We start from the raw sequence: 20,220 nt of genomic DNA on the forward strand, positions 1-20,220 counted from the left end.
CCCTTGTTTATCTAGCAGAAACGTCTCCCGTTTTAACAGAGATGTTACAACACCTAATGTGGCCCAGCAGAAACTTTCTCCGGTCGTCCTCCATTGTGTATCGCCTCTGCTTACTGGGGTTGTCGTCTTTGAGCGATGGGTCGGATGTGCACTCTGGCTGGGAGCTATTTTAGTTCTACCACTGTATTGTCAGTGTCCCTCTTCGACACATCTAGATGAAGGAGATGTGTCAATGTCTACTGAATGTGTAACGGTCTCAAAAACGCTCAGTCAGAAGATTTCTAGTATTTTTTTTTTTTTTTAATGTTTCAAGCATCTCCAAACTGAGCATTACGATCAAATCTTGAGTGCAATGTTTGAGGGCTTGGTTGACCTACAAAAAGAGTTTTCATGAAACTTGAATATTTTTTTTCACAGATCAATCCAATTATCTTTTTAATTATCTGAGTTGGTGGTAGAGTAAATCATGGTACTTTATATTTATGGGGGGGACGGCCATTATTTTATATAAAATTCTTGGCTACACTACATGAAAAATGATCTATTTTGTGCTATCATAGCTTAAATGAGAATATTAAAGTCTGTTGGCAAAGGCTAATACGGACTGTTGGTGTTTTTGCAAACTGTAAATAAACGTTTTGTTTTAATAGCCTCTCTTTTTATTTTGTCTGTGCCACAGTATAGTAGATCAAACTCAGGCCTTACCTTTTGGGGACTTGTCATCAGCCTCCCGGACCTTTTTGAAAGGGCAAATGCTGAATGTTTTCTGTCACTATGTCATCACACCAATTTCTTATGGTGATTTGGGGGGAGGGGGGGGGGGGTTGGGAGCTTGTCAAAATGTGCGTCAGATCTTGTTTTCAATGGTGTAAAAAGAAAAATCTGTCGAGGCTTCTGTAGGGTTTTGTAATATATGCAATTCTGAAGGTGAAAAGCCTCGTTCACACACATTCCTCACTGCCACTGTTTTATTTAGTTCACAGATTTTTCATGACGTGTCATGATTAACTCCAGGCATCTCGGTTATTACCATGGGGCAGACCAGAAGACATTAGTAATCAGTCAACTTCACCCGGCAGCTTCTGACAGCCCAGAGTGGTCTGTCGGTAACAGGCGTGACTAGCTATGACGTGTCATGAGTTCTTCCAGGGCCCTTTCCCTGTGGTTCTCGTGGACCAGTAGAACCTCTTTAATGGTGCTCTGCTGGAAACCCATCTCATTGAACTGGGCCAAAAGGTGCAGGAATTCCCTGGCCTGGAGTAAATTAAAACAGAAAAGTAGAATGCCAAATGTCTTAACACAGACTTGTGGATTAAAAACAATAGTTTTTTTTTTTTTTTTGGACTGCAGTAATGTGAATGAAGCCAATCTAGAAAGGGTCCCGCTCACCTTGCTCTCGCAGTTCTGGAACATCTCCATGGCCTCCTCCACCAGGGCCTGGTCGTAGCCCAGGGCACACAGGCGGTCGCTGGCCACCAGGTAACTCAGAATCTGGGCAAAGGGGACCGGTGAGAACGGGCGTTTAGGAAGGATGAGTTCCAGTGGTCTAAGCTGCGGTCTACCACCGCAGCGTGGGTTCACATTCTGACCGTTCTTCCGACGGCCACAAACGTCCTCGGCCCTGACTCTACCTGTTGGGGACTGCGGCGGCCGGTCTTCTGCAGGGCGAGGATGGCGGTGTGCAGGGGGTAACCCTGCTCTGTGATGGCCTCCAGGAGATCTCGCTCCTCCTGGCCGAGTGCGGTCAGCAGCTCGGCGGACAGGTCCCAGCCCGTGGCGTGTGAGTGGCGGCGGCGCAGGACCTGGGGAAGTGGAGGGGGGGGGGGGGGGGAGACGGGCTGGAATAGATGTTAAAAAAAAAAAAATGCGGACACAGTCGTGTTTGTGGCTTAGGGCTCGGTTCCATCTGGTTCTCTGACACTCAGCCCTGTTTCCCCCAGTTTGATCATATCCAATAGGGACCGATATCTCAACTCCCAACTAAGGATGCCTGATAGGCACAGGCACACAGCGTTTCGTTTCCTACACTGCCCTTAATGTGGTAATCATGGGTCAACGCGTTTGATGGCACACCCACTCGCCTGACACTCGGCTAGCTTTGCGGGGGCCCGAAGTCACCTTAGGGAATCGCAATGAGTTGATGTGACCGCTGGTTCAAATCTCTATGTTGGGGCCCCAGAGCAAGGCATCTAATTTCTCCTGTGAACTGCTCGGGAATAAGAACTACCCTGCTAAAGGGCTCAAACGTAAAGATTCCCTATGTGGTGTGCGGGACCAGGCTGTTTTGCTTGCCACCTGCCAGTGGTTCCTGACGACGGGTCCGGCGGAGGAGGGCCGCTGCTGGGTGTCAGTTGATGAGCACCTCCTTCCCGCGGAGGAGCACAGGGAGTGATGCCTCTTCCGGCTGCAGTGCCTCTTGCCTCCGTGGCGCTGGGGGGCGCTGGCCTGAACCGAGGACTCCTCCAAGCCAGAGGACGACGACCTGTGCTGCTGCTCGCAGTCCTTCCCCCAGAGTCTTGTACCGCCGTGACACAGAGGGCTGGCAAAACCCTCCTTCCCCAGATCAGAGTCCTCCTTCCCCTGCCTCCTGCAGTCCGGGACGGAGTGGAAGGAGGTGGCTCTCCTCTGGCGGTCACGGTAAACTCTGCCTCGGGGGGACGTTGGGCTGGAGTGCCGATGAGTCGAGGAGGACCCAGCGAATTTGAGATGGTGCTCTTTGACTCTAGACACGATCTGGTGTTTTGGCGCAGAGCTACCCAACACGAGCCGCTCACCAGCACCACGAAGGGAACCGGTGGCGTTATCTTCAGTGGAGGATCCCTCATCGTCTTCGGAGTAGCCGGCTTCGTCCTCTGAGTCGGACACCAGGAACTTGATTATGCGGAGGCGGTGCTGGTGGGGGTTGAATTGGCGATTAAGGTGGCGCGTGTCCACAGAGCTCAGGCTGTGGCTCCTTGGTCGAAGGGCAGGTGCCTTCAAATCACTGTTCCACCTTAAATCAAATCAAACATTATTTGAACTCAACATGCCACTGTTTGTCAGTTGAGTTTGCAACCTTTTCTTGTGAAATAACTTGGTTTTGATTTACAGCAATGCATCAAATGATATGAGATTAAAAAGACACCTGCTGGCCCAACGACTCTCTTGTGGACTGGAGAACATGAGCCAGTACGGAGGGCTGGAGGGGGTCAGCGTCTCCCCAGAATCGGAGGACTTCCTTGGGACTGTTGGTGGTATTTCCCTAGGATTATGGTGTCCTCCATGGAGCTCAGTCATCACCCAGTTCTCCAGAGTGAACTCATACTAAAGATGAAGAAGAACGCCTCAGAATCTTTGCCCATGGTAACAGCAGGAACTTGAAAATCAAACCCTTCAATCACAGGCTCTTCTCACATTAATCTCTATGTGACGTGCCAGGATAATCACAAAACCCATAAGCCGTTTAACCACCAACCTCAGTGTCTCGTAGTATTTGTAGGTGGTCTGGTATGATGAGCTCCGGGGCGGACGTCAGCTCCACCCCTCCACGAGGCCCCTGCTCCTGTAGGGGTCCTAATGGGGTCCTAAAAGGAACCTCCTCCAGGCTGGTCATTTCGCCTGGACACGGGCAACGAAAAAGCAATGACTGCAACTAAAATATATCCCTCTGTAACACAAGCACAACTTTCAAGGATGTATAACTGCCCATATACCCACAAGACAAACACTATCAAGAAGACAAACACTATCGGATTCTGTGTCTCAGATTCATCATCACAGTTCGGTCTAGTTTCACCCGTCAGAAGTTTTCAGGATGTACATTTCTGACGGGTGACAATAATGGCGAAAGCGGCTTCAGAATGAACATAAAGCCAAGAAACATGGCTCCTAAAGTTAAAATATGTATATTTATATATCATACCCAGTCTTTGCTTTTCATAGGCAGCACTCACCTCTCTGTGAAGTGTCTTCCTCCCGCTCAGGTCCAGAGCAACGTGTGAACGACTGACAGGTGTGCAGCGTACTCCGAATGGGTAGCACCAAGATAGAAAGCCTGTATGATCATCCGAGCTAATTCTCTGGATCAAATAATAATCCCCTGTCTGACTGACATCATCAGATGTGTTTACCAATATTTGTTCAGGTAGTATTTGTACTGCTGATAAAGGGCTACATTTTCAAGAAAAGGGTTATAAAAAAAATCACTGTTGGAATATTCTTAGCCTGTTAAAAATTTGTTTGGGATATTGACGAATTCAGTTTGCAAAAAACAGAGAACAGTTTGTTGTAAATCAAATGAATCTTTTTTTATTTAATATATTTTTACATAATCTGTTGTGCTTGTACAGACACCCAAACTAAAACCCCCAGAGCCTAGGAAAAAAAACCTGATCCTTTTCCAGCATAACACAACCATCAAACCCTTGTATAAGCTGCTTCCCCCTTTTAATTGAACTTTGTAATGTAAATCCCAAAAAAAAACACAGCACATCGACGCAACCTCCAGTTCTTGGACGACCTTAAATGAACACTCACTTTCTCAAACCCCACTGGAGGAGATGAGGAGAGGAAGAAGCGTGAAACTGAGATCTTCCCTGGGGGGGGGGGGGCTGTGGTGGGGGGGTTGGGGATTAGGGGAAAATGCTGACACGCTGGGAAACAGGAACACACCGTGCTGCCACACAGCACAGCGATTAGACGAGCCCAGGGAACAGCCCACACAGACAGTTCTGCTCCGCCCGGTCAGGTAGAGCGGTCGTACCCCCACCCTCCCACGGTGATCTTCAGCCCCGCCCCTGGAATGCGTGAAGCAGGTTTTTGGTAGAACTTCGCAACGGTGTTGGTGCCAAACGGTGGAGTTGATTGATTGGGTGGGTGGGTGGGTGGGGGAGGGGACAGAACACTGCAAGAACCATGGGTTGGGCACTGACACAGCCCACGGGTGATTTAAAAACATCAAATATAATAGTTCTGTACAGAGATATACATTTTATTTATAATATTTAAACAATCACATCAATACATTTTTAGATGTTTCACAACTTTGGGGTGTTTTACAGGCTTTTATCATTGACCTTTGACAAGGGAACTGACCGGGGTGGGGGGTTTTAAAACTCCACTTAAAGCATAAAGGAACTGAAAGTGAACACACAAACAAGGCAGGTCGATCTAAGCTAACCTAATTATTAACATAGCACAAAGAGCATTAAGATGAAATAGAGCAGCTTGTCCATAGAAGTATAGCTAATTATAAATAAGTGTATATCGACATACAATTTAGTAACACTAAAGGCAAACACAAATGGGGCAGGTGGGAGGGCTAGTTATGCTTGACACGGTGCTGCGAAAACATTCTGAAAACGTTGCCTGTAATCACAGAATCAGTCTTAAAAGTACGAGGTATGATCGTGGAGCATTTTTGCCCGATATATAATGTAAAGAGAGAAATACTGTTCAATATAGGGGGACCCAATCCTAAACAGCAACTGGGAAACCTGCACCTTGCCTTGTTTGGTGGTGACATACCTATAAAACTGTGACAGAGAGAGCAGAGAAACAGTAGATGCATACATTCCTACCAAAATAGTTCACAGAAAGGTGATGAAACAGTACAGAAATAACCATTCTTTTGACATTCTGTTTTTAGAAAACAGGTCACCCCTACGACCAAATGGTGTCTGAAATAGCACATTAGTGGCGAGAATAAGCAACCATTTCAGAGGATTAGCGTCCTGGTGTAGGGTGGACAGTGTTATGATATGCTTTCCTACTCACTTAGGTGATTCTGTGACACAAACTGATTAAAGACTAAATAAGCAGCACTGGTGCTAAATAACAAGAATAGCCCAGTTAGGTTCATTATGAACAACTTTACTAGAATGGTGCATGAGAGGAAATATGGAATTAGATTACTGCCATACGCATGGACACTAATTTAACTCCATAGAAAAATAAATCACAATAATGACATGCATTATGGAATAACACCCCCCAGGGGGCCGGTTTATCAAAACTTCTCTTCAGGATCAGAATAATTAGGATTCTGTTATTGCTTTCCAGGATCAGGTTATCATGGCTGCTTATTTGAATGTTAAGAAAATAATGGAAGACCATACTGATCAATTTACCCATTATATGCTTTGGACAGGTGACTATATTAAAAGTTGTCTGGCCAATAAGAAAGCACAAAATAAAGGGATTCATAATCCTATTTTGTTTTTGCCATTCAGAATGGTAACTATTAGTATATATTGAGACGGTTTGGCAAGAAATGATCAGATGCCTAGGCGTACACCCTGCCATCTACAGGCCAGGTTGTGGTACTACACCCTGCCATCTACAGGCCAGGTTGTGGTACTACACCCTGCCATCTACAGGCCAGGTTGTGGTACTACACCCTGCCATCTACAGGCCAGGTTGTGGTACTACACCCTGCCATCTACAGGCCAGGTTGTGGTACTACACCCTGCCATCTACAGGCCAGATTGTGGTGGTACTCCCTGCCATCTACAGGCCAAGTTGTGGTACTACACCCTGCCATCTACAGGCCAGGTTGTGGTACTACACCCTGCCATCTACAGGCCAGGTTGTGGTACAATATCTACACAGTCACATTGAAACAAAAATGAGCGAACTGCATAAAGGTAGTTGATTAAAAATAGAGCTTGCGTAAGTACTTATCTGTCATTTACAGTCTACCACACAAATAACGCAGTCAATCTCTGAGATAAAAAATAATAATAAAGACGTTTAAAAAAAAAAAAACGTACAACCCCTTAAATGTCAGATTGGATTACCAAATCTTTATCCAAATCCAGAAGGTAAGAATCCGTTTAGGCTGGCCATGGACAAAGATTATCAAAAAGTAATTTGGATGATCGGAATACCATTTGGAGGGATTCTAAGATTTAATCTTATTTAATTGGGATAACCCTATCAGGTAACTTTTGAAAAACCGCCCCCATGTGACCAGACCTAGGTTAAAACACTATTTAACAATCTCAACTTCTTTAGCTGGGCTTGATTGAACCCATCTGTTACAACAGACCCATATGAAAAGCACAAAAGTACAAATCCCACCCTACTTAAACTCAAATCAGGCTAGAGGAAACGCTATCAAAGTCAATGAAAGATTTTAAACAGCATTTGAACCCAGGACTGCCAGTGATCGAGTCATGGCCTTTGTAGTATATTAATGATGTAACATTGAAGACACTTGAACTGAAAATCCCTATCCCTGGCTATGTCTCCATCAAGTGTAAAATATGATCCCTTTAACATTTGTTTCCTTTACCTTTTCAACCTGCTATCAGAAGAAAAGGGCAAAGAAAACAAAATCTCCTTTTATTAAATTACTTGAAGAATACAAACTGCATTATCCTTAGATAGATAAAATGTGTTATCAATCCCCAAAGATTGAAAATATATATACTAATAAAGGTCCACCATGTTGTGCACCTTCATTTTTGTCTTTTTTTTTTTTTTTACTTAAAGAATTACGGTTCTGATTCACAGGACCAAATGTTTCTCAAATCCTCATTGTTCATTATGAAAACAATCAGCTAGACAGAAAAGAAACAAGGAGAAATTGTTTCATGGTGTTGTGGTTGTGGTAGTGGCCTGAGGGTGGGGTAGACAGAAAAGAAACAAGGAGAAACTGTTTCGTGGTGTTGGGGTTCTGGTAGTGGCCTGAGGGTGGGCTAGACAGAAAAGAAACAAGGAGAAACTGTTTCGTGGTGTTGGGGTTCTGGTAGTGGCCTGAGGGTGGGCTGTAGAGATCTCAGCCACAGGAATAAGAGGAACCCACGGCAGGCCCTGGAAGGTGTTTTCAGACGGTTCTAGATTGTGTACAAGATCCAGCAGTTCTTAAAACGAGGGGACAGAATACGAGAAATTGATCAGTTGTTGGCTGCTGCATCCGCCTGTCTGGGCCAGTTCTCCTCTTCAATCCCAGAGTCGTACTCCTCTTCTGAAGTCTCCTTCGCTGGAGCTCTGGAAATATGTCCACAACACATTGGTAGAGTAGTTTAACTCATAGGCTTACTTAGGCAACTACAAGGCAGAGGGTTGAATGTTAGAGGAAAGGGGAGTACATGGGTCTGCTGACAGAGAAGTGAGAATAAGAACCAAACAGTCGCTAACCTGATGTATACCGGATCTGCTTTCCCCTGGACAACGTCCTTGGTCAACTCTACAGCCATGATGTCAGAACACGGAACCTCAAACATTGGCTCCAAAAGAAGCTTCTCCTGTATTAAAAGAGAGGTCCCACACAGAAGTGTCAGAAAATCTGAAAAGGTTTATGATTTTATATACAGTGGATATAAAAAGTATACACACCCCTGTGAAAATGCCAGGTTTTTGTGATGTAAAAGAATGAGACAAAGATAAATCATTTTCCACTTTTAATGTGAACAATTCAACTGAAAAACAAACTGAAGTCTTCAAGGGGTAAAATGAAAATAAAAACCTTACAATAACCTGGTTGCATAAGTGTGCACACCCTCTTATAACGGTCTGTGTTCAGAATTAACGAATCACATTCAAACAAATGTTAAATGGAAGTCATTACACACCTGCCATCATTTAAAGTGACTGATTAATCACAAATAAGGTTCAGCTGTTAGGATTTTCCTGACATTTTCTTAGTTGCATCTCAGAGTAAAAGCCATGGTCCGCAGAGAGCATCCAAAGCAGAGGGATCTCATTGTTGAAAGACATCAGTCAGGAAAAGGGTACAAAATAATTTCCAAAGCATTATATATACACCATGGAACACAGTGAAGACAGTCATCATTCAAGTGGAGAAAATATGGCACAACAGAGACATTTCTTAGAACTGGACGACCCTCCAAAATTGATGAAAAGTTGAGAAGAAAACTGGTCAGAGAAGCTTCCAAGAGGCCTACATTTCTGGCAAGTACTGGCTGTGTGCTACATGTAACAACAATATCCCGTATTCTTCATATGACTGGGCTATGGGGGTAGGGTGGCAAGATGGAAGCCTTTTCTTACAAGGAAAAATATCCAGGCCCGGCTAAAGAAACAAAAGAAAAAAAAAGTCCCCCAAAAGCATGTGGGAAAATGTGTTATGGTCTGATGAAACCAAGGTTGAACTTTTTGGCCATAATTCCAAAAGGTATGTTTGGTGCTAAAACAACACTGCACATCACCCAAAGAACACCATACCCACAGTGAGGCATGGTGGTGGCGGCATCATGCTTTGGGGCTGTTTTTCTTCAGCTGGAACCGGGGCCTTAGTCAGGGTGGAGGGAATTATGAACAGTTCCAAATACCAGGCAATTTTGGCACAAAACCTTCAGGCGTCCGTTAGAAAGATGAAGAGGAAGTTCACCTTTCAGCACGACAATGACCCAAAGCACACATCCAAATCCACAAAAGCATGGCTTCACCTGAAGAAAATTAACATTTTGGAATAGCCCAGCCAGAGCCCAGACCTGAATCCAATTGAACATCTGTGGGGTGATCTGAAGAGGGCTGTGCACAGGAGATGTCCTTGCAATCTGACAGATCTGAAGTGCTTTTGCAAAGAAGAGTGGGCAAATATTGCAGACCCTGATTCCTACCCAAAAAGACTGAGTGCTGTAATAAAATCAAAAGGTGCTTCAACAAAGTATTAGTTTAAGGGTGTGCAAACTTATGCAACCAGGTTATTGTGATTTTATTTATTTTTTTCCTCAAAGATTTCAGTTTCTGTTTCAATTGAATAGTTCACGTTATAGGTCACATTAAAAGGTAGAAAAAGTTCTGAAATGATTTCTTTGTCTCATTCTTTCAAAAAAACAAGGGGTATGTAGACTTTATATCCACTGTATATACACAGACGGTTGACAAATTATCTGAAAAAAACATGATAAATGAATCAAGGAACATAATGAACACAGATGCACGATACAATTACGCAAATAACATCCCATCACTGTGGCATGTATAATAACGCTGAGCAGGCCCAGTTGACCTGGACTTTGTCTACGCTGGGGGGAGGGGTCATGTGGGTCTACGCTGGGGAGAGGGGTCATGTGGGTCTACGCTGGGGAGAGGGGTCATGTGGGTCTACGCTGGGGAGAGGGGTCATGTGGGTCTACGCTGGGGAGAGGGGTCATGTGGGTCTACGCTGGGGAGAGGGGTCATGTGGGTCTACGCTGGGGAGAGGGGTCATGTGGGTCTACGCTGGGGAGAGGGGTCATGTGGGTCTACGCTGGGGAGAGGGGTCATGTGGGTCTACGCTGGGGAGAGGGGTCATGTGGGTCTACGCTGGGGAGAAATTAATTAATTTCACCTTGCACTGTCTCAAAAGTTGCACACCAAAAATCTTGCAATTTAGTAGCAAATCAAGACATTGCATACAACTATGGCTACTGCTAATGATGGGTTTAAGTGCCGAACATGGGCTTGAACTGAGCTCCTTTTATTGCGTTATTTTGCAGACTCACCATAATGGACCTGAGTCCTCGCGCCCCGGTCTTCCTCTCTAGAGCCAGCCTGGCAATGGCCCTTAGAGCGTCTGTGGTCACATTCAGCTCACACTGGAAGACAAAAGCAGGCACAGAACGATTACAACAGGCAGCAATACGCCAGTAATGTAAAATGAAAATCTGAACATCTCTACACGACAAGCTGGTCCTGGTTTGAGACAGTCCTGGAATTAAGTTAAATTGGAGCCACTGGGACAGCACAACGCTCTACCAATGGAGACATAGGCCAGCATGGAGTCACTGGGACAGCACAACGCTCTACCAATGGAGACATAGGCCAGCATGGAGTCACTGGGACAGCACAACGCTCTACCAATGGAGACATAGACCAGCATGGAGCCGCTGGGACAGCACAACGCTCTACCAATGGAGACATAGGCCAGCATGGAGCCACTGGGACAGCACAACGCTCAACCCCTGCTACTGACCTTGTCCATGCTGAACAGGGCCTGGTACTGCGGGATGACGGCATTGCGTGGTTCTGTCAGGATGCGGACCAGCGTCTCCTCGTCCAGGCTGTGTAGTGGCACCACCACTGGAAGGCGCCCAACAAACTCAGGAATCATGCCGAACTCGATGAGGTCCCGGGCCTCCACGAGCTTCAGCAGCCTGTCCTTCTCCTCGATCTCTGCCACCATGTCCGTCTGCTCGCTGCTGTTAGCTAGATCTGCGGCAGCAGCTGCACGGCGACCCTTACCCATGTTGGAAGGAGTGCCGAAGCCTAGATACTAGACAAGGAACACGGAGGACAGGGTCAAGACCTTGAATGTCTGGGGACAAGACACAGGACAAAGATATATATATATAAAAAAAATTATATTAAAACAGACAAAGACATAGCTTTTTTGTAAGAAGTCTACAATAACCAAAATAAATCAAAGGATTGGTCTAGCTCAGTATTCCTGGCTCACTTTTTCATTCTTCCTTCGGCTAATGATTCTGTCCAGTCCGTTGAAGGCCCCAGAAGCTACGAACAGGATGTTGGTGGTGTCCACCTGCACCGTCTCCCCCCTCAGCTTTCTGGAGTTCTTCTCGGGGACATTCACTATCGTTCCTTCCAGGAGTTTCAGCAGACCCTGCAGATCCCACACCACACCAACATCAAGTACAGGACCTCTACTACTACTGTGATGTCAGACGCCCTAAAAACAACTGCTACAGTGATGTCAGAGGCCCAATAAACTGCTGTGATGTTAGAAGTCCTATAGACACACCAATGTCAAGCAATTATATCTCCCCAGCTGTGTCAATGCAGCTTGGTAATGTTGTTTTACATTGCAACACATTGTGTACAATGGAATGTTGACTGACGTAAAGTAGCAACGCACTGTGTACAATGGAATGTTGACTGACGTAAAGTAGCAACGCACTGTGTACAATGGAATGTTGACTGACATAAAGTAGCAATGCACTGTGTACAATGGAATGTTGACTGACATAAGTAGCAACGCACTGTGTACAATGGAATGTTGACTGACGTAAAGTAGCAACGCACTGTGTACAATGGAATGTTGACTGACGTAAAGTAGCAACACACTGTGTACAATGGAATGTTGACTGACGTAAAGTAGCAACACACTGTGTACAATGGAATGTTGACTGACGTAAAGTAGCAACACACTGTGTACAATGGAATGTTGACTGACGTAAAGTAGGTTATGTTCCGACAGTTGGAATGAGTGCACACTTCAGCCAGTTAATTGATTTACAGATTGACGGACACTGTAATTCATCCAGGATTTTTGGGCATTTGGGATTTTGACATTCTGATCCAGATATAAAGGCTATGCTTCAAAACAGCAATTTTCTACTGATTACCCAAAATAATCTCAGAAATTGTATATTGCTGAGCAGTAACAAGCGATTCAAGGCTATTGTGGAAATGTTGGAACCTGCGGTTATCCTGTTGTTTTTTTCCTCTGTGACCAAAACATGATGATTCTATTTTTATCTGTTGTGTGTGGACACTGCCAGCAGTTACAGCATCACACCAGGAAACAGAGGGCTGCCAGACTGAATCCCTGAGCAAACATTTAAAAAAAAAATAATAATAAATTCGGTAGACCACTTTACAGCCTGACTAGATGACAGATTATAAAGGCCTGGGGAACGTGGTGCAATTTAAAAAGCACCTGACAGGATTACCCAAAGATAAGCTTGTTTTGGACGGGACATTGTGAGACACAAACCACCTAACCATATGTGCACTGTTTTGTCCTTTTCTTGAGAGCACGCTCAATATCTCACACAAAGACTCCCACAGCCTATCTACTGGCAAAGGATCTGCTCAAATGAACCATCAGGACAATGCTAGCCAATATGTTAGAAGACACAGCACTCCACTGTGAAGTGGAGATTTTAATGAATGACAGGCGAGCTCATAATGCACAATGCTGAATCCGAACGTCTGCCTAGGGCCGATCTGTTGGCACTGAGCCCCTCCCTCCCTAGCTCGCTACGATCAGATGCACGTGTCCACGTTCTCAGAAGTGAGTCAACTCCTCCAGACACAGCGGAGACAGTATTATATAGCTGGCGTCCAACACGTGCACAAGGAGAATGAGCCCAGTATAGGCAGCAATGTTACAGGCAGTGTCCAACCAAAACCCGGGGATGTTACTGACCTGCTGTACTCCCTCTCCTCCTACGTCCCGGAGCTGGTGGATGCCGGGAACACTGCCGATCTTGTCCACCTCGTCCAGAAAAACGATGCCTAGACATGGACGTCAAACTAAGATTGGCAAAAGCGCTACACACCCCAGGAACACAACGCCGGCGCATGGAAGCCACCACTTCCGGGATGGTGATTAGTGTATCCGACAGAAACTCCACATTCCCTAGACACTCCTACTTACTAGTGCAGGAACTGAAGAGTCCTAAAACACGCGGAGGATAAAGGACATCTGTGAACCAGAGTGTATTTTAGTTAACCCCTGACCTTGCTGGGCCTTGTCCACCGAGTAGTTAGCATCCTGCAGCAGTTTGGCGATAACAGACTCGATGTCCTCCCCCACATAGCCAGCCTGGGTAAGAGTGGTACAATCACAGATGGCGAAGGGCACATCTAGACACTTGGCGAGGGTCTGGGCCAACAATGTCTTGCCTGAGAAGGAGTAAATGAAGGACGTTTATTATGTTTCTTAATAGTCAGATTTCCCAAAAGTATGTTTTGTTGGCAGTGTCTCATATATGCTCTAATTTATTGGACGGGAAATATAAAAAAATATATCAGGGGACAGAACTTATTATTAAAAACAAAAAAAAGACAACACTAACAGTAAACATATAGGTAAAAAAAGTAAGAAAATCTGCCTCAGAAGAAAAGCCACAACATATCCCTGGCCTTCATCCACCGATGCCAGACTGGTGTGACAGCACATCAGTAAGAGGGACCAGTAGCTAACCTGATCCAGTCGGGCCTAGTAGCACGATGTTGCTCTTCTCCAGCTTGATGTCAGTGTGGGTGGAGTCTAAGACGTCCCCGCCCCTCCTCTCCTGAGCAGGCTGCTGAGTGGCCTGCTGCTGCATGGAGGCTCCCAGGGCGTTGCCATGGGGACTGATCCCAGCTATCTGAAGGAGTTCTACAACGTGAAATGTAAACAAATCATTTAATATTTAGATTTCAGGTCTGGCAGTGGGATGGATTTAACCAAACCAATGGAAAAACCAGAAATCACAGAGGAAAAGATCTCATTAATCCCAACAAAATTTGCCAGCATTCAGGGTATTGTTTGCATTTTTCACAAAATGTTGGGCTAAAAATCGCAGAATTCAAGTAAATGCCAATGTATGTCAATGTCAGTAATCAACAGCAGTACAGCTATAAACGAGTTACGTCTTTGCCCACTATTTTACCAGCTTATATGAACGGGAAGTATCATTTTGGCAGTCACTTACTCAAAAAACTAAATGTAATTCAAAATGAACGTGAAATGCAGTGGAAACAGCCAAGCAGATCAGTTAACATTGTGGGCCTGTTAGTCTAAACTCCATTAAAGTCTTTACTGAATCTATAGTGGTGTCACATCCTCAAATGGCCAACATCCGACAAACTTTTCAAAAGCTATCCAATGTCATCTGGGAAACTTGCATAGTATTCCAACATTGCAAATTGATTTATTTCATTACATCTGTTGTAATGCATGACATGTTTGTCTGGAGGTTTTTACTTCTCCAGGAATGGTACTGAATCTTCCAGGCTACCTTACTGATACTTCACGTTATAGCATGTGCTCAACTAACCGATATTGCCTGTATTGCTGCAATAGGTCAAAGTGCAATCTATAAATATACATGCCATGCTCTGCTCAAAGCCAGTGTGGACTGGCTTGATGAGGCGAAAACACAACCGGGGTCAAACAATTTGAAATATTTGGAAATACTTCATCCTGGTCTCGAATTAACTTGACTGTCGCAAAGTAATTAACACAAGAGTCCTAAAACCAGAAAACCTGCCCAATACATCGTCTACGCAGGCTTGAGCAAACCCCTGAAGTATTCGAAAGCATTTAAATAGTATTTGGACCCAGGTGTAAAAGAGGAGAGCAGGGCTGAGGGCTGGGATAGGATAGATAGAAGACTACATAGGTATTATGTGGGTCACCTCTTCTGGCCAGTTTGTCGACTATCTACACAGCCGGAAAACAAACATGATCTAATACCTTCGAATCATAACTGTAAATCGTTAAATTGGAATCCAACACCCAAACAATAAGACACTGACACTGTAAACTTTGGCATTTGTGCAATTCTTAGGGAGAAATATCCGGTTTTATTTCAAACAGAATGTTTCAATCAAAAAAGGGAGATGTTTGAAATAGCCAATGATACAAAGACAGTTGCACAAGGAGGACCAATCAAATCACTTACTTGTGAATCTGTACTCATCCTCCCGTCTTCTCATCTCTAGTTCTACAGGGAGAGGATGAAAAAGTACTCAGATCAACATTACCACTGCCAGACTACCATACTATCACCACAGTTCTGCAGGGAAATGGATAAGAATCTACAGTTCGTCATTACCGCACTGTTACTAACTAGTTTAATCCTTTATCACTGAGGTGGTAGGTGTGGGTGAAAAAGTAAAATAATTGAACAAATGCCAAAACATACAGACGAGAGCTCCATAAGGTCATGGTGACCACTGCAAAACAAATACTGTCTAAGAACATTTCTGATAAGTGTCATCTGTGACTATAGAAAGTGTTTGCCTAATTCCATAAAACCGTTCTGAAGTATTGCGCATGGAGCTTGCTGGCGTCCATTAGACAAAATGCTTCTGTGTGGGAAAGTCATTGTGGTCAAGCGTCGCTTGAGTGGCAAGAGCACAGCATTTTTAATGGACTTTCTGAGATAGGATTACACTCTGATGTCAAGGCGTGACGATTATACTCTGATGTCAAGGCGTGACGATTACACTCTGATGTCAAGGCGTGACGATTACACTCTGATGTCAAGGCGTGACGATTACACTCTGATGTCAAGGCGTGACGATTACACTCTGATGTCAAGGCGTGACGATTACACTCTGATGTCAAGGCGTGACGATTACACTCTGATGTCAAGGCGTGACGATTACACTCTGATGTCAAGGCGTGACGATTACACTCTGATGTCAAGGTCTTCTTAATGTTGAGAATCTCACTGGCATTTACGGGTTCCCACCCCTAGAACCAAGCTAACGTCCAAGTATCTGCTCCATCTTCTTTGGGACTCCCGGCGTGGAAACAACGCCAGCTCTTTTTACCGTGTGTTCAAACAAACGCCCAGACTGACGTCAAGGCGTGACCAAACGACGCCCGTTCTGGCAACAGCAACAGAGCCACACGTGAACCTCCAGGCAGCAGACCAGAGTACTGACCTCGTGGCGTCAGTGAGGCCTGCTTCTCCACCTCCACTTGCTGCTGCGGTTTGCTCCCAGGCGGGATGTTGTTGTAGATCCTCTTGTAGTGGTTATACACTGCCACTGCCAGGACCTTCTTGGCGTAGGACTGGCCCACTACGTACTTGTCCAGATAGGCATAGATCTGTAACACGGACATCGAAAGTTAGACGATATGGTACTAAAACAATGTCTTATAACGGCATCGCAATCCAGCTTTTAACAGATGTTTTCAGGATCATGACATAAGCTTTCGGTGTGTTATTAGCTACCATAACGCATTATAGCTCCTGCATATTTATATCGTGTTTTAGTTTATGCATATCACAGAAAATATAACAGTGGTTCTCAAACCTCTACACGCGGACTTGCAATGTTTGTAAACGTTAGTGTAGTAGTTTATCACATGGCTAACAGCTTCATAATCAGTTATGTTGACTCAGGTGCTAGCTCTGGGATACATCTGATAAATGGAATAGGTAAAGGGCCCCCAGTAGACATTTGAGACCCCAAAACTAAGAGACCAGAGGATCTAAAACCAGTTCTATTTTGTGGTTACTGGTGCTTGCACCTTTTTGGGTGGCGGGGGAGGTTTCTGGGCAAAGGCCATTTTGACAGCATCGCCGGCTGACTCTGGCTCCTTGTTAAGGCCTTTCTTCGAGTCTGTTTCCGAGAGCACCACAAAAAAGTGGTGGCACTTCTCGCACTTCACAAAACGTGTTGATGCTGGGGGGAAAAAAGGAGAACATTAAAAGGTTTCCGTTACCAGTTCATGGCATCACGAATCAGCTGTATGCCACAAGTCAGTCTGTATGCCACAAGTCAATCGTTCATGTGGCTGTGAGAGATTGCTTGTCGGATGTTTTCAGCGGTACTCACATACAAAGGTCTCCACGTGTGTGCATGGGTCTCCACATTTGGGACAGCGCAACTGATTACCCCCCTTCCCTGATCCACCAGAAGAGCCGGAGAGCCTCTTTCCTTCACCGATGCTTTTCTGTATTTGATGGAAACGTTAGAGAGGGCGCACAATTTAGCCACAGATTGGCTCGTGAGGTAGAGCACGGCGCTTGCAACAGAAGGGTTGTGGGTTCGCGGCTCACACAGGGCCAGTACGCAAATGTTTGCTAAATATGAAAATGTAAAATGATTACACCCTGAAACAACTGCCTACTCAATGCATGTGATAGGACATGTTTTTTTGTGTTTTCCATCTGAGTTACATGTTAGTTGGTTCCCATATCTGTTTAAACATCTCATTATGCATAACTTCAGTGAAAACTGATCTTTCTTCGTTAAGTATAAGGCAGAAGGCTTTGATGGGAGCCAGACTGGTTGTGCCAGTTCTGAGAATGCGTTACTATGTTAGAACCAGAACACAGACAGTCATGGTGTTTATCTTTCAGATTCCTCTCCCATGTGTAAGTGAAAGGCAGACACTGTATCCTGCTTGTCATCTAAACAACAGCTCTCAGAAGAATACACCTAACTTGCCTGATGTGCAGCTGCCTTTCAGACTTTAATGCAACATCCCAGAAAGAGGCAAAGAACCAGGGGAATCGATTCTGTTTGTATTTTAAATAATTTTGCCCGGCAGGTACCTTTCCACCATCTCCGGGGCCATCCTTGGTGGTGCCGTCTTTGGAGGCGAAACACACAGCGGTTTCATGAAACGATCTCACACAGACTCTGTGAGGTACGGTAGCTTCACGTGAACCAGGTCTGCTCAAAGCGTACAGCTGAATCCGAGAACAAGTCAATCCTGTACAACAGAAACACCATGAAACCAGACGTTTAGCCCTACATCAATGATCAGGTATCTGCGCTGAACTCTTTTACAAAGAACACGAGTGTGCTTAAACGGATTGATATGGCCTGAGCAACTGCCAGGAAATCCGGGGAATTTATGAAATAACAAAAGGTGTAGTCATGTTGTTTCCTCATGTCAACATCAACAAACGGTATTGTGCAAAAATAGGTAGCTGCCATCTCATGAGCTCTACATTTGTAGCGTTACACACGTTTGTTTTACTCCACATTTATTAGAAATCAGGAAATCAATCTACTTTGTCAATAGCACATATGTAATAAGTCTCTCCAGTGACGTAGAACTATCATATTTGGCTAGAAAGGTTTACAGAACTAGCATTGTTATTATGCTATTACAGGTTATTATTGCAATCTGTTCTTACCTCTGTGCGCTGAATTTAAGAATATCCTCGCGGCAGAAGCGCATGGGCAGGACATAGTTCAGCCGGTCTATCAAATAAAAAACAGAAGTATATTTAGTTTACTAACGAGCTCAGTAGCATGGATCAATTCGGGCAGCTGTTGCTGGCTACACATTATGTAACGTTGCTAGTCAGAATAGTGTACAGAAATCTGACAAAACCGTAGCCACTCGTTATTCAAGTGGCCCGCCGTCAACAAATAATTGACGTGGCTTTTAAAACAAAAATAACCCCTTTTGTTAAGAACAGTAACTAAAACTAATATATTAAGGCCAAGGCCTAACTTGGATTGGGAAAGCTAGCGTTAACGGGCTAGCTAGTAGCAAACGCGGCTAGCTTCATGAAAACAAGTTCCCATTCCGGAATAGGTTATTTAGCTAGTTACTTACAGTACAGTACACGGTGATCATTTAAACTAACCAGCTAATATGATATACAAGCCTAAACAAACACCGAAACGTTGGCTTGATAAGGACATATGACTTGTTATGTTAGCCAGCTAAGTTTACCTGTCGACTCGTAAAGGAGCACGATTGAACCCAAACAAGCCTGGCTTGACAGTTTCTTCCGGAGCACAATTTCGTTGAGTCACTGTGACCGTAGCGTGTTGTAGCAGGTCAACGGTGTCATACCAATGTCACTTTTGAGGTAGCATGAGTGACCGGCTTCGACTCTGACCGCTCTTAGCCCTGGTGCAGGTGGGACGATTGGAGTGATGTAACGTAAAAGTTGGATGATGTGGGTCAAGCAAACTGCGAGACCGAGGCCAGCAATTACCCCCGTGTTACGTATTCTGAACGGTGTTTGCAGCTAGGGGGAGGGGTTACAGTTATTCTACCCTCGCACCAGTTTGAGGTCATTTCGTGACGGGGTGATTACTTATTTGATGTTGTGAACTGGCACAAATTATATGCTTACTCTAACCTAAAAGCGGCTAACCTATAATGTTCTATTCTAAATAATGATTTAAAAAAAAATGCATTATGCTGTACTGTTGTACCACACACAGCTAGGCCAGACAGGGTAGACTGCCCTGCATGTAAAACGTTTGGTAAAATCTCACATAAATTGGTCCTCTATAAAAAATGTTTTTATCTCTGGCATGATCCCGTTCTTCTTCTGTGGATTTTATGTGGTGGTTGGCAACCAAAGCTTTCAGGTGTATTATCGCCACCAACTGGACTGGAGTGTGGGCCACATTATTGGAGTGGGAAGGTAAATCATCCTGGTCAGACTTGTCTCCCAACAGAAACGAAATACATACAGTAATGTTTACTGTACAGTAATGATTTGTTCAGTAGCTTGATTAAACACCGACAACATTGTTCACCGACAACATTATTACTTAACTACAACGGAAATCTACAATTTCCCCTCCCAAAACTCTGGCAGTGAAATAGAATATGTTTTTATCCCATCCTTGACTTGCTATGAATGGCAATATATATGGCTTTATATGGCAATGTCAAACTGTGAAAGGGAACAACTGGTGGATTTACACCTGCTCCTTTAAAAATTGGATAACATTAGGCCAATATGATTTTATTGCTTATATATGCAAAATACATAAGAAAATTATCACATTGTAATCTTGTACAAAAATATATTTTTTATAAACAGATCACATCATTGA

At 44.5% G+C, this 20,220-nt stretch overlaps 2 protein-coding genes across 5 annotated transcripts; both read right to left on the reverse strand.

Moving 5' to 3' along the window:
- Positions 1–287: 287 nt before the first annotated feature.
- On the reverse strand, positions 288–4,590 carry LOC105018181 (ubiquitin-associated protein 1-like). 3 transcript variants are annotated; one of them, XM_010883409.5, is made up of 7 exons: positions 3,933–4,590; positions 3,455–3,597; positions 3,125–3,303; positions 2,296–2,992; positions 1,632–1,802; positions 1,390–1,491; positions 288–1,254 (listed from the first exon to the last, which is right to left on the reverse strand). In XM_010883409.5, the coding sequence occupies exons 2-7, from the start codon at positions 3,590–3,592 to the stop codon at positions 1,120–1,122; spliced, it is 1,422 nt and encodes a 473-aa protein (XP_010881711.4). In that variant the 5' UTR covers positions 3,593–3,597; positions 3,933–4,590; the 3' UTR covers positions 288–1,119. The 3 variants fall into 3 exon arrangements, with proteins under 3 accessions (XP_010881711.4, XP_010881712.4, XP_010881713.4); XM_010883410.5 differs by having other exon boundaries at positions 3,455–3,625; XM_010883411.5 differs by having other exon boundaries at positions 3,455–3,646.
- Positions 4,591–4,948: 358 nt separating this feature from the next.
- clpxb (caseinolytic mitochondrial matrix peptidase chaperone subunit Xb) lies at positions 4,949–19,600 on the reverse strand. Of its 2 annotated transcripts, XM_029114900.2 has the most exons (15): positions 19,097–19,598; positions 18,549–18,615; positions 17,958–18,118; positions 17,236–17,353; positions 16,928–17,082; positions 16,336–16,501; positions 15,345–15,386; positions 13,880–14,056; positions 13,414–13,578; positions 13,100–13,188; positions 11,387–11,551; positions 10,904–11,203; positions 10,434–10,526; positions 8,122–8,228; positions 4,949–7,971 (listed from the first exon to the last, which is right to left on the reverse strand). In XM_029114900.2, exons 2-15 carry the CDS (start codon positions 18,601–18,603, stop codon positions 7,878–7,880), a joined length of 1,887 nt encoding a protein of 628 aa, XP_028970733.1. In that variant the 5' UTR covers positions 18,604–18,615; positions 19,097–19,598; the 3' UTR covers positions 4,949–7,877. The 2 variants fall into 2 exon arrangements, with proteins under 2 accessions (XP_028970733.1, XP_028970734.1); XM_029114901.2 differs by lacking the exon at positions 15,345–15,386 and having other exon boundaries at positions 7,599–7,971; positions 19,097–19,600.
- Positions 19,601–20,220: the final 620 nt, after the last annotated feature.

Source organism: Esox lucius, chromosome 19 (assembly GCF_011004845.1).
Source record: "Esox lucius isolate fEsoLuc1 chromosome 19, fEsoLuc1.pri, whole genome shotgun sequence".
Taxonomy (NCBI): Eukaryota; Metazoa; Chordata; class Actinopteri; order Esociformes; family Esocidae; genus Esox; species Esox lucius.

Coding starts and splice junctions, on each gene's coding strand:
- LOC105018181 (XM_010883409.5), bottom strand. CDS start 3,592: ATGACCAGCCTGGAGGAGGTTCCTTTTAGGACCCCATTAGGACCCCTA. Junction 2,993..3,124: donor GAGAGTCGTTGGGCCAGCAG/GTGTCTTTTTAA, acceptor ATTTGATTTAAG/GTGGAACAGTGATTTGAAGG. Junction 1,492..1,631: donor GCCGCCGCAGTCCCCAACAG/GTAGAGTCAGGG, acceptor CCCTTTGCCCAG/ATTCTGAGTTACCTGGTGGC.
- clpxb (XM_029114900.2), bottom strand. CDS start 18,603: ATGTCCTGCCCATGCGCTTCTGCCGCGAGGATATTCTTAAATTCAGCG. Junction 11,552..13,099: donor GAGGAGAGGGAGTACAGCAG/GTCAGTAACATC, acceptor TGGGATCTGCAG/GGTCTGCTGAAACTCCTGGA. Junction 11,204..11,386: donor GCCGAAGGAAGAATGAAAAA/GTGAGCCAGGAA, acceptor TTCCTTGTCTAG/TATCTAGGCTTCGGCACTCC.